The 13,561-nt window shown below is 42.5% G+C and overlaps 1 protein-coding gene across 1 annotated transcript in view; it reads left to right on the top strand.

Annotated features, from left to right (window-relative positions):
* The window catches only part of LOC118940092, a 149,995-nt gene that overhangs the window by 18,488 nt on the left and 117,946 nt on the right, over positions 1 to 13,561 (top strand). Inside the window, exons 9-11 of the mRNA XM_036948328.1 lie at positions 4,167 to 4,382; positions 4,611 to 4,952; positions 5,058 to 5,285. Coding sequence (XP_036804223.1) covers positions 4,167 to 4,382; positions 4,611 to 4,952; positions 5,058 to 5,285 — 786 coding nt within the window. The remainder of the gene's footprint in view (positions 1 to 4,166; positions 4,383 to 4,610; positions 4,953 to 5,057; positions 5,286 to 13,561) is intronic.

Here is a 13,561-nt window from a genome sequence, read left to right as displayed (position 1 = left end):
CATCTGGACTGCCGACGTTATCTACCCGAAGGAGTTATCTTGCTGGCTCCTCCGTTGCGACGTTACATGAACGCCCATCTGCGGCCCGCTAACCGTTAGCTGTCTTATCGGCTGCTATCTGAATAGACAATCGGACAATTTATTTATTTTTATTATTATTTTTAATCATTTTTCTTCTTGGGCCTCTATAACTATATCTATTGTTTTTTTTTTGTTGTTGTGTGATTTGGATTAATCCCCTCTACCAGACGGAACCCCACTAATCTATTGACGGAACGCAAGAGGTGGCTAATAACAGACCTCCATCCTATGCTAGCTTGCTACCGATGGCCTGGCCAGCTGTCTAAATCGCCGTGACCCCCAACCAACCTCTCTACTCACTGGACCCTTTTGATCACTCGACTAAGCATGCCTCTCCTTAATGTCAATATGCCTTGTCCATTGCTGTTCTGGTTAGTGTTTATTGGCTTATTTCACTGTAGAGCCTCTAGTCCTGCTCACTATACCTTATCCAACCTATTAGTTCCACCACCCACACATACAATGACATCTCCTGGTTTCAATGATGTTTCTAGAGACAATATCTCTCTCTTCATCACTCAATACCTAGGTTTACCTCCACTGTATTCACATCCTACCATACCTTTGTCTGTACATTATACCTTGATGCTATTTTATCGCCCCCAGAAACCTCCTTTTACTCTCTGTTCCAGACGTTCTAGACGACCAATTCTTATTGCTTTTAGCCGTACCCTTATTTTACTCCTCTGTTCCTCTGGCGATGTAGAGGTGAATCCAGGCCCTGCAGTGCCTAGCTCCACTCCTATTCCCCAGGCGCTCTCTTTTGACGACATCTGTAACCCTAATAGCCTTGGTTTCATGCATGTTGACATTAGAAGCCTCCTCCCTAAGTTTGTTCTAATCACTACTTTAGCACACTCTGCCAACCCGGATGTTCTAGCTGTGTCTGAATCCTGGCTTAGGAAGATCACCAAAAATTCTGAAATTTTAATCCCAAACTACAACATTTTCAGACAAGATAGAACTGCCAAAGGGGGCGGTGTTTCAATCTACTGCAAAGATAGCCTGCAGAGTTCTGTCCTACTATCCAGGTCTGTACCCAAACAATTTGAACTTCTACTTTTAAAAATCCACCTCTCTAAAAACAAGTCTCTCACCGTTGCCGCCTGCTATAGACCACCCTCTGCCCCCAGCTGTGCTCTGGACACCATATGTGAGCTGATTGCCCCCCATCTATCTTCAGAGCTCGTACAGCTAGGCAACCTAAACTGGAACATGCTTAACACCCCAGCCATCCTACAATCTAAACTTGATGCTCTCAATCTCACACAAATTATCAATGAACCTACCAGGTACCTCCCCAAAGCCTTAAACACGGGCACCCTCATAGATATCATCCTAACCAACTTGCCCTCTAAACACACCTCTGCTGTCTTCAACCAAGATCTCAGCGATCACTGTCTCATTGCCTGCATCCGTAATGGGTCAGCGGTCAAACGACCTCCACTCATCACTGTCAAATGCTCCCTGAAACACTTCAGCGAGCAGGCCTTTCTAATCGACCTGGCAGGGGTATCCTGGAAGGATATTGATCTCATCCCGTCAGTAGAGGATGCCTGGATATTTTTTTTAAATGCCTTCCTAACCATCTTAAATAAACATGCCCCATTCAAGAAATTTAGAACCAGGAACAGATATAGCCCTTGGTTCTCCCCAGACCTGACTGCCTGCCCTTAACCAACAAAAAAACATCCTATGGCGTTCTGCATTAGCATCAAACAGCCCCCGTGATATGCAGCTGTTCAGGGAAGCTAGAAAGCATTATACACAGGCAGTTAGAAAAGCTAAGGCTAGCTTTTTCAAGCAGAAATTTGCTTCCTGCAACACTAACTCAAAAAAGTTCTGGGACACTGTAAAGTCCATGGAGAATAAGAACACCTCCTCCCAGCTGCCCACTGCACTGAAGATAGGAAACACTGTCACCACTGATAAATCCACCATAATTGAGAATTTCAATAAGCATTTTTCTACGGCTGGCCATGCTTTCCACCTGGCTACTCCTACCCCGGTCAACAGCACTGCACCCCCCACAGCAACTCGCCCAAGCCTTCCCCATTTCTCCTTCTCCCAAATCCATTCAGCTGATGTTCTGAAAGAGCTGCAAAATCTGGACCCCTACAAATCAGCAGGGCTAGACAATCTGGACCCTTTCTTTCTAAAATTATCTGTCGAAATTGTTGCCACTCCTATTACTAGCCTGTTCAACCTCTCTTTTGTGTCGTCTGAGATTCCCAAAGATTGGAAAGCAGCTGCGGTCATCCCCTCTTCAAAGGGGGGGGACACTCTTGACCCAAACTGCTACAGACCTATATCTATCCTACCATGCCTTTCTAAGGTCTTCGAAAGCCAAGTCAACAAACAGATTACCGACCATTTCGAATCTCACCATACCTTCTCTGCTATGCAATCTGGTTTCAGAGCTGGTCATGGGTTCACCTCAGCCACGCTCAAGGTCCTAAACGATATCTTAACCGCCATCGATAAGAAACATTACTGTGCAGCCGTATTCATTGATCTGGCCAAGGCTTTCGACTCTGTCAATCACCACATCCTCATCGGCAGACTCGACAGCCTTGGTTTCTCAAATGATTGCCTCGCCTGGTTCACCAACTACTTCTCTGATAGAGTTCAGTGTGTCAAATAGGAGGGTCTGCTGTCCGGACCTCTGGCAGTCTCTATGGGGGTGCCACAGGGTTCAATTCTTGGACCGACTCTCTTCTCTATATACATCAATGAGGTCACTCTTGCTGCTGGTGAGTCTCTGATCCACCTCTACGCAGACGACACCATTCTGTATACTTCTGGCCCTTCTTTGGACACTGTGTTAACAACCCTCCAGGCAAGCTTCAATGCCATACAACTCTCCTTCCGTGGCCTCCAATTGCTCTTAAATACAAGTAAAACTAAATGCATGCTCTTCAACCGATCGCTACCTGCACCTGCCCGCCTGTCCAACATCACTACTCTGGACAGCTCTGACTTAGAATACGTGGACAAAAACAAATACTTAGGTGTCTGGTTAGACTCTAAACTCTCCTTCCAGACCCATATCAAACATCTCCAATCCAAAGTTAAATCTAGAATTGGCTTCCTATTTCGCAACAAAGCATCCTTCATGCACTCATGCTGCCAAACATACCCTTGTAAAACTGACCATCCTACCAATCCTACCAATCCTCGACTTTGGCGATGTCATTTACAAAATAGCCTCCAATACCCTACTCAACAAATTGGATGCAGTCTATCACAGTGCAATCCGTTTTTTCACCAAAGCCCCATATACTACCCACCATTGTGACCTGTACGCTCTCGTTGGCTGGCCCTCGCTTCATACTCGTTGCCAAACCCACTGGCTCCATGTCATCTACAAGACCCTGCTAGGTAAAGTCCCCCCTTATCTCAGCTCACTGGTCACCATAGCATCTCCCACTTGTAGCACACGCTCCAGCAGGTATATCTCTCTAGTCACCCCCAAAACCAATTCTTTCTTTGGCCGCCTCTCCTTCCAGTTCTCTGCTGCCAATGACTGGAAAGAACTAAAAAATCTCTGAAACTGGAAACACTTATCTCCCTCACTAGCGTTAAGCACCAACTGTCAGAGCAGCTCACAGATTACTGCACCTGTACATAGCCCACCTATAATTTAGCCCAAACAACTACCCTCTTTCCCTACTGTATTTCATTTATTTATTTATTTTGCTCCTTTGCACCCCATTATTTTTATTTCTACTTTGCACATTCTTCCATTGCAAATCTACCATTCCAGTGTTTTACTTGCTATATTGTATTTACTTTGCCACCATGGCTTTTTTTTTATCTTTACCTCCCTTATCTCACCTCATTTGCTCACATCGTATATAGACTTGTTTATACTGTATTATGTAGACTTGTTTTACTCCATGTGTAACTCTGTGTCGTTGTATGTGTCGAACTGCTTTGCTTTATCTTGGCCAGGTCGCAATTGTAAATGAGAACTTGTTCTCAACTTGCCTACCTGGTTAAATAAAGGTGAAATAAAAATAAATAAATAAATTGACCATCCTATTAACACAGAGGTGTATGTGGTTTTATACATATTGTTTCAGGTCTGCAGGTGAAGGTGACTCCTGCTGCAGAGGGACAGAAGAAACTGACCTGTAGCACCACCTGTACTCTGACTGACAACCCCACCTACATCTGGTACAAGAACGGACAACATCTAGATGAGCCCACCTCCCGGCAATACTCTGTCAATAGTTATTATTCAGACAGCTACTCCTGTGCTGTAAAAGGCCATGAGAATCTCCACTCTCCTGCAGTGTGTGAGTCTGAAATAAACTAGTATTTTATGTGGTATCATTTGGAACAAATAAGAATGGTTTTACTTTCTCTGTCAATATTCTTAACTAGATATATTGGAATGATAAACAGTTTTATAGATCTATGTCAATATATATATTGTTTATTATTCTAAATGAACCTGTCCAACACATCTATAACATTGAGTCTCATTATGGTTTCAGGAATTGATCAGTTGCATTTTGTTTCAGGTGTTGTGGGTGAGAGCTGTATGAATGTGACTTACACCCATCAGAGTATCTGTGCTTTGAAAGGGTCAACAGTGGACATATCCTGCTTTTACACACATCCCAGTTGGCATAACGTCACAGAAGTGTCCTGGTTCAGCAAATGGAAGTCTGGTGTCACTAAAGACCTGAGCCTGAACCCAGAGTATGCAGATCGTGTGGAATACCATCGACAAACAGAAAAGGACTCCACCCTGAGAATCACAGACCTGAGAGAAAGTGACTCAACTGAGTACAAGTTCAGATTTACAACTGATGAGGCAAGATGGGGGTACAGCTTCCCTGGAACAACTCTGTCTGTCACAGGTAACACTGTATAGCACATTATAACGTTTTGAAGAGTCATGATGTTAATAATTAACTTAAACCAATTCTGAACCATATACTATTTTTTGCTCTCCTTTAATTCAGGTTCCCAGGTGGAGGTGACTCCTAAAAGGAGATCAGAGTTGAAGACACTGTCCTGTATCACCACCTGTACTCTCAGTAACCCCAACCCCATCTATATATGGTACAAGAACGGACAACATCTAGATGAGAGCACCTCCCCCCAGTACAAAGACCCAGTCTCCAGTAACTATGAAGACAGTTACTCCTGTGCTGTAAAAGGTCATGAGGATCTCCACTCTCCTGCAGTGTGTGAGTGTTTCTTTATTAACAATACTGTACAACCTGTGTGTGTGTTGGTTTCACTTTGTCATTTGAGAACGTTTAGCATTTCTAGAAAGAACTGAGAACACAATCCAGTTGTCCTCTTGTTGTGTCAATGTGTTTCAGGTGTTCAGGGTCAGAGCTGCAACAGAGTGACTTACACCAAGAGGACAATCTGTGTCTTGAAAGGGTCAACAGTGGACATATCCTGTACTTATGTTGGTTATTATTCCACCACATCAACATTCTGGTTTAGAAGTGATAAGTCGACCCCTGAAGACCTAACCACAGACCCAGGGTATGCAGGTCGTGTGGAGTACACTGGAACATACAGAGGTCCCTCCTCCCTGAGAATCACAGATCTGAGAGAGGAGGACTCAGCTGAGTATCGCTTCACTTTTAAAACAGACAACTTTGACTGGGGTCATAGTTTCCCAGGAACAAGTCTGTCTGTCACAGGTAATAAATACTACACTGTATGATACAACTGTATATCATATTGAATTACAGGAGAAATAAAATGACCATCCTGTTAACACAGAGGTGTATGTGGTTTTATACATATTGTTTCAGGTCTGCAGGTGAAGGTGACTCCTGCTGCAGAGGGACAGAAGACACTGACCTGTATCACCACCTGTACTCTGACTGACAACCCCACCTACATCTGGTACAAGAACGGACAACGTCTAGATGAGCCCACTTCCCAACAATACTCTAGTAATACCCTAGTAGTGTTGGGTCATTCTGTGGACAGTTACTCCTGTACTGTAGAACACCATGAGGACCTCCACTCTCCTGCAGTGTGTGAGTGTGAATTAAACTACTATTCTACTTAGAAAGCAACAAAAACGTTATATCAATGAGAAGAGTATTACTGCTTTATCTATACATATTCATCATTACATAGAAATTACAGACAATGTCATAGATATATGCATGTCTATAGTTAGAATGTTCAGTACCTCAGACACTTGAAGAATAGTTTAGTAGACACTAAAGTCCTAAAGTATCTCTAAATGTATTATTGTTCATGTTTTGTGTAAGTGATAGTTTTAGATAGTTCTCTGACTTTAGATATGATTTATTTTTGACATGATGTCATTTGAGGTAGTATACTACAGTCCTGACCCTCTGACATATTCTCCTTTACTAGATGCTCCAAGGAACACCTCAGTGTCAGTCAGTCCCTCTGGTGAAATAGTGGAGGGCAGTTCAGTGACTCTGACCTGCAGCAGTGATGCCAACCCACCTGTGGACAAATACACCTGGTACAAGAAGAACGTAACCTCACCAAAAGCATCAGGACAGAGTTACAACATCACTAACATCATCTCTGAGGACAGAGGAGAATATTACTGTGAGGCCCAGAATGGAAGAGGATCTAATAACTCTACAGCTCTGATGATCATTGTAGCAGGTAAAATACATCTCAATACAAACGTACATGTTTCAATCTAATATTAATCATGATGTTTTGGCTTATTACACCTTAGGTTATAACTATACATTGGGTTATAAGATCCCTTAACAAGTATTGCATTAATGTCCTGTATTATAGTTTATTTTTAGTTAATTATATAATGCCATGTACTCATATCATCCATATTTTATTATAGGGAAACAAACCTCAGTTCAGACTGCAGCTGTAGGAATCATAGTGGTTGTTCTGGTTCTCATCCTCTGTTTCTCTGGACTCATGTATTTCAGGTGAGTGAAAATGCATATTATCATGTTGTTCATTATTTAAATGTAGCCCTCTGATTTATTGTTAACTTCATTTATGACGTAATGTATTTATTAATTAATGTGCAAAACAGGAAGAAGGTCTCCAAACCCACCAACACAAGAGACACAGCAGACGTTGGACAGGTGAGTCTGTTGGAATCAGAAGGTGACTGTGATGACTGTGTATTCTTTGTGGAACATTTCCACTCCTCATGTTGTCTGTTCTCTCTCTCCATCAGGGAGACTCTAGTCCAGTGTATGACAACATCTCAAACATGGCCATGACCTCTACTGCAGCACAGACAGCTGACACAGACAACCAGGATGATGTTCACTACGCCAGTGTCCACTTCTCTGGCTCCAAAAACCAGGAAGTGCCTCTAAACTCCACCGTCCAAGTGCCTCAGCCCCAGAAAGAGGATGAGGATGTCCACTACGCTGCTGTGAAATTCAACCTCCCCAGTGCTGCCAACAGGTGAGCAAATTCTGTATTAAGGTCATTCATATGCTGCTGTTTATTGTAGGAGATGTCATCAATAAGCAAAACAGTTGACCCTTAGTGACCACTATGAAGCCAAACTATGAACCCAACAATGGACATCTCAGGACATTTACTATGACATGTCTATAATGAGGGAGTGATGTGATGATGGTTTTGAGGAACTGTTCTTATGTTCCAAATGGAACCCTATTCCCTATTTAGTGCACTACTTTAGACAGAGCCCTATAGGGTGCCACCATTTGGGACACTGTCTTTGTTTAATTTTTGTTTCTCTCTTCAGACCCGCAGCAGCACAAGCAGCTGAGGAGGACTCCTCTGTTCTCTACAGTACAGTCAATAAACCCTGAACCAAGAAGACCCAAACACAACAAACCCAGAACCAAGAAGATCTGAACGCAACAAACCCTGAACCAAGAAGACCTGAACACAACAAACCCAGAACCAAGAAGACCTGAACACAACAAACCCAGAACCAAGAAGACCTGAACACAACAAACCCAGAACCAAGAAGACCCGAACACAACAAGCATGTTATCCATATATAGTCTAATGTAGCCTGTTATCCATATATAGTCTAATGTAGCCTGTTATACATATATAGTCTAATGTAGCCTGTTATCCATATATAGTCTAATGTAGCATGTTATCCATATATAGTCTAATGTAGCCTGATATCCATATATAGTCTAATGTAGTCTGTTATCCATATATAGTCTAATATAGCATGTTATCCATATATAGTCTAATGTAGCCTGTTATCCATATATAGTCTAATGTAGCATGTTATCCATATATAGTCTAATGTAGCATGTTATCCATATATAGTCTAATGTAGCATGTTATCCATATATAGTCTAATGTAGCCTGTTATCCATATATAGTCTAGTGTAGCATGTTATCCATATATTGTCTAATGTAGCATGTTATCCATATATAGTCTAATGTAGCCTGATATCCATATATAGTCTAATGTAGTCTGTTATCCATATATAGTCTAATATAGCATGTTATCCATATATAGTCTAATGTAGCCTGTTATCCATATATAGTCTAATGTAGCATGTTATCCATATATAGTCTAATGTAGCATGTAATCCATATATAGTCTAATGTAGTCTGTTATCCATATATAGTCTAATATAGCATGTTATCCATATATAGTCTAATGTAGCCTGTTATCCATATATAGTCTAATGTAGCATGTTATCCATATATAGTCTAATGTAGCATGTTATCCATATATAGTCTAATGTAGCATGTTATCCATATATAGTCTAATGTAGCCTGTTATCCATATATAGTCTAGTGTAGCATGTTATCCATATATAGTCTAATGTAGCATGTTATCCATATATAGTCTAATGTAGCCTGAAATCCATATATAGTCTAATGTAGTCTGTTATCCATATATAGTCTAATATAGCATGTTATCCATATACAGTCTAATGTAGCCTGTTATCCATATATAGTCTAATGTAGCATGTTATCCATATATAGTCTAATGTAGCCTGTTATCCATATATAGTCTAATGTAGCCTGTTATCCATATATAGTCTAATGTAGCCTGTTATCCATATATAGTCTAATGTAGCATGTTATCCATATATAGTCTAATGTAGCATGTTATCCATATATAGTCTAATGTAGCATGTTATCCATATATAGTCTAATGTAGCATGTTATCCATATATAGTCTAATGTAGCCTGTTATCCATATATAGTCTAATGTAGCCTGTTATCCATATATAGTCTAATGTAGCCTGTTATCCATATATAGTCGAATGTAGCCTGTTATCCATATATAGTCTAATGTAGCCTGTTATCCATATATAGTCTAATGTAGCATGTTATCCATATATAGTCTAATGTAGCCTGTTATCCATATATAGTCTAATGTAGCATGTTATCATGTCCAGTCCAAGAAATGTTTTACTTTTACCCCCCAGTTTCATTCTATCCAATAGGTAGTTACAGTCTTGTCTCATCACTGCAACGCCCGTATGGACTTGGGAGAGTTGAAGGTCAAGAGCCACGCGTCCTCCGAAACTTAACCCAACCAAGCCACACTGCCCGCTGAACCTGGAAGTCAGCCACACTGATGTGTCAGAGGAAACACTGTGCACCTGGCGACTGTGTCACACCCGACACGCCACAGGAGTTTCTACAGCGCAATGAAACAAGGACGTCCCTGCCAACCAAACCCTCCCCTAAACTGGTAGACGCTGGGCCAATTACCCGCCGCCCGCTGGGTCTCCCGGTGGCGGCCGGCTGCGACAGACCCTGGACTCGAACCAGGATCTCTAGTGGCACAGCTAGTAACTGTGATGCAATGCCTTAGACCACTGCACCACTCAGGAGGCCCAGATCAAGTTGATCCTGATGTGTTTAATGATGATTTACTTTGTATTGCTGTCAGACATTATTCCACATGTTATATTAAATAATACCATATTGTTCAGGGGCATGATATTGCTTGTTTTATTATTTAAAAAAATCATATTTAGATTAATTAAAGATGTTTTACATTTCTAGCTTTTACAGTGTGGTTCAGTGTCAATACAGTATAAACATCATATCAGCATCATGTAGTAAATAATAAAACAAATTGACAATAAAGACATTAATTAATTATTAATACATTGATTCATGACTATTTCCAATTTGATGTTATTTCTGCCAATTGGACACATGATGGCGCCATTGAACCACGTAGCCAATGAGTGGCAAGGCTGTATGCTCGTCAGACCTGCTACATTACTGTAAGGAGATAAACTGTCATTGATCAACACCCAGCACTGTTCAACACACACACACACACACACACACACACACACACACACACACACACACACACACACACACACACACACACACACACACAGACACACACACACACACACACACACGGCGGTGTTCACTGAGTTGTCTCATTTCAGGTGGAGAGTTCAGAACCTGTGAAGAAGAAGAGTCTCACTAACAGAATCTTATCTGACTCTCTCTCGATCTCTCTCCCCCCATACTCTCGATCTCTCTCCCCCCATACTCTCGATCTCTCTCCCCCCATACTCTCGATCTCTCTCCCCCCATACTCTCGATCTCTCTCCCCCCATACTCTCGATCTCTCTCCCCCCATACTCTCGATCTCTCTCCCCCCATACTCTCGATCTCTCTCCCCCCATACTCTCGATCTCTCTCCCCCCATACTCTCGATCTCTCTCCCCTCATACTCTCGATCTCTCTCCCCCCATACTCTAGATCTCTCTCCCCCCATACTCTCGATCTCTCTCCCCCCATACTCTCGATCTCTCTCCCCCATACTCTCGATCTCTCTCCCCCCATACTCTCGATCTCTCTCCCCCATACTCTCGATCTCTCTCCCCCCATACTCTCGATCTCTCTCCCCCCATACTCTCGATCTCTCTCCCCCCATACTCTCGATCTCTCTCCCCCCATACTCTCGATCTCTCTCCCCCCATACTCTCGATCTCTCTCCCCTCATACTCTCGATCTCTCTCCCCCCATACTCTAGATCTCTCTCCCCCCATACTCTCGATCTCTCTCCCCCCATACTCTCGATCTCTCTCCCCCATACTCTCGATCTCTCTCCCCCCATACTCTCGATCTCTCTCCCCCCATACTCTCGATCTCTCTCCCCCCATACTCTCGATCTCTCTCCCCCCATACTCTCGATCTCTCTCCCCCCATACTCTCGATCTCTCTCCCCCCATACTCTCGATCTCTCTCCCCTCATACTCTCGATCTCTCTCCCCCCATACTCTCGATCTCTCTCCCCCCATACTCTCGATCTCTCTCCCCCCATACTCTCGATCTCTCTCCCCCCATACTCTCGATCTCTCTCCCCCCATACTCTCGATCTCTCTCCCCCCATACTCTCGATCTCTCTCCCCCTCACTACTCCTTAGTGAATCTCATAAAAATAACATGTTTTAAATATTTAAAAAGTTATCCTTTTAAGAAAAAACTATGTCATCAACTACATTTTTTTAAACATACTATTTTGCAATGAAGGTCTATAGTAGCCTCAACAGCACTCTGTAGGGTAGCACCATGGTGTAGCTGGAGGACAGCTAGCTTCCGTGCCCTCGTACATTGATTTCCATACAAAACCTAGGAGGCTCATGGTTCTCGCCCCCTTCCATAGACTTACACAGTAATTATGACAAGTTCCAGAGCATGTCCTCCAACCTGTCAGAGCTCTTGCAGAATAAACTGACGTATTGTCCACCCAATGAAAGGATCAGAGAATCAATCTAGTACTGAAAGCATAAGCTACAGCTAGATAGCACTGCAGTGCACACAATGTGGTGAGTAGTTGACTCAGAGAGAAAAACAATAGTTGAACAGTTTTGAACAAACACAGTACTTTCAAAATGAAGGAGAAGCAGGAGAGAGATATAAATATTTTTTTTCACTTTCTCTTACTTAGCTAGCAAATGCAGCTATCTAGTTTAGCCTACTCAAACACCCTGCTCAAACAGAGGGATGCTATATTAGCTAGATGTCTATGACTATCCAACACAACACTGGAACTCTTCCAAGTCAAGGGAAGATTTTGGTTTTACTAATTTATTACCACCGGGGCTCGCCTGTCCAAGTGCTAAACTGCTTACTGACAGTACACAGTAACTTTACCTCATGATTTTAGCTGGTTTACTAATGCTTTAGTTCTATTAGCTATGTTGACTATGACATCACTTTAGCTAATATGGTGGCAACGATATAGGGTGTGTGTAGGGGTTTGGCTTGGAAAGGTTTTTTCGCCTGGTCACTTGCAGCTGATGCGTTGTACATTGCTACTATAACAACCTCCACTCTTCTGGGAAGGCTTTCCACTAGATGTTGGAACATTGCTGTGGGGACTTGTTTCCATTCAGCCACAAGAGCATTAGTGATGTTGGGCGATTAGGCCTGGCTTGCAGTCGGTGTTCCAATGCATCCCAAAGGTTTTCGATGGGGTTGAGGTCTGGGCTCTGTGCAGGCCATTCAAGATCTTCCACATTGATCTCAACAAACTATTTCTGTATGGACCTTGCTTTGTACATGGGGGCATTGTCTTGCTGAAACAGGAAAGTGGCTTCCCCAAACTGCCACAAAGTTGGAAGCACAGAATTGTATAGAAGGTGATTGTATGCTGTAGCGTTAATATCTCTCTTCACTGGAACTAAGGGATCTAGCCCAAACCATGAAAAAGAGCCCAACCAAACACAGAATCATCCGTCTGACTGCCTGATGGTGTTGCGTAATTCATCACTTCAGAGAACATGTTTCCACTGATGTTGATTCCAGCAGCAGTTTGGAACTCGTTAGTGAGTGTTGCAGGACACACAATAGTTTTTTACACGCTAGGCACTTCAGCACTCGGCGGCCCCATCTTGTGAGCTTGTGTGGCCTACCACTTTGCAGCTGATCCGTTTTTGCTCATAGATGTTACCACTTTATAATAACAGCACCTACAGTTGACCAGGGCAGCTCTAGCAGGGCAGACATTTGACAAATTGAAAGGTGGCATCCTATGAAGGTGCCACGTTGAAAGTCACTGAGCTCTTCACTAAGACAATTCTACTGCCAATGTTTGTTTATGGAGATTGCTCGATTTTATACATCTGTGTGTTATGGCCTTATCCACTAATTTGAAGGGGTGTTCACATACTTTTGAATATATAGTATCCTGAGCTTTGTTACATCTCCTAGATAGAGGACAGTCACTTCAACACCTTAGTTCTTATTAGACATTTCATCACTGTCTTTGCCATTTATGGAAGTGTTACTCAATGTGTTTATATGGGCTATAACAGTAAAGGACTAATTCAATATTTTATCAAATCATTTTTAAGCATTTCATTTTTTACCTAAAGGGATACTATAATTCAAAATCAAATAGCTAAATGATCCATGGTACGACCACCTTAAAACAATTCCATTTGTCAGCTAGTAGCCCCCCCCCCCCCCCCCCCCCCCCCCGCCCCCAGCAAACGGCTTAGACTTTTAGAGGTTCAGAATCCCAGTGTCAGAGGGA

Source organism: Oncorhynchus mykiss, chromosome 17 (assembly GCF_013265735.2).
Source record: "Oncorhynchus mykiss isolate Arlee chromosome 17, USDA_OmykA_1.1, whole genome shotgun sequence".
Lineage (NCBI taxonomy): Eukaryota > Metazoa > Chordata > Actinopteri > Salmoniformes > Salmonidae > Oncorhynchus > Oncorhynchus mykiss.
This window is presented reverse-complemented; position numbering and strand designations above follow the sequence as displayed.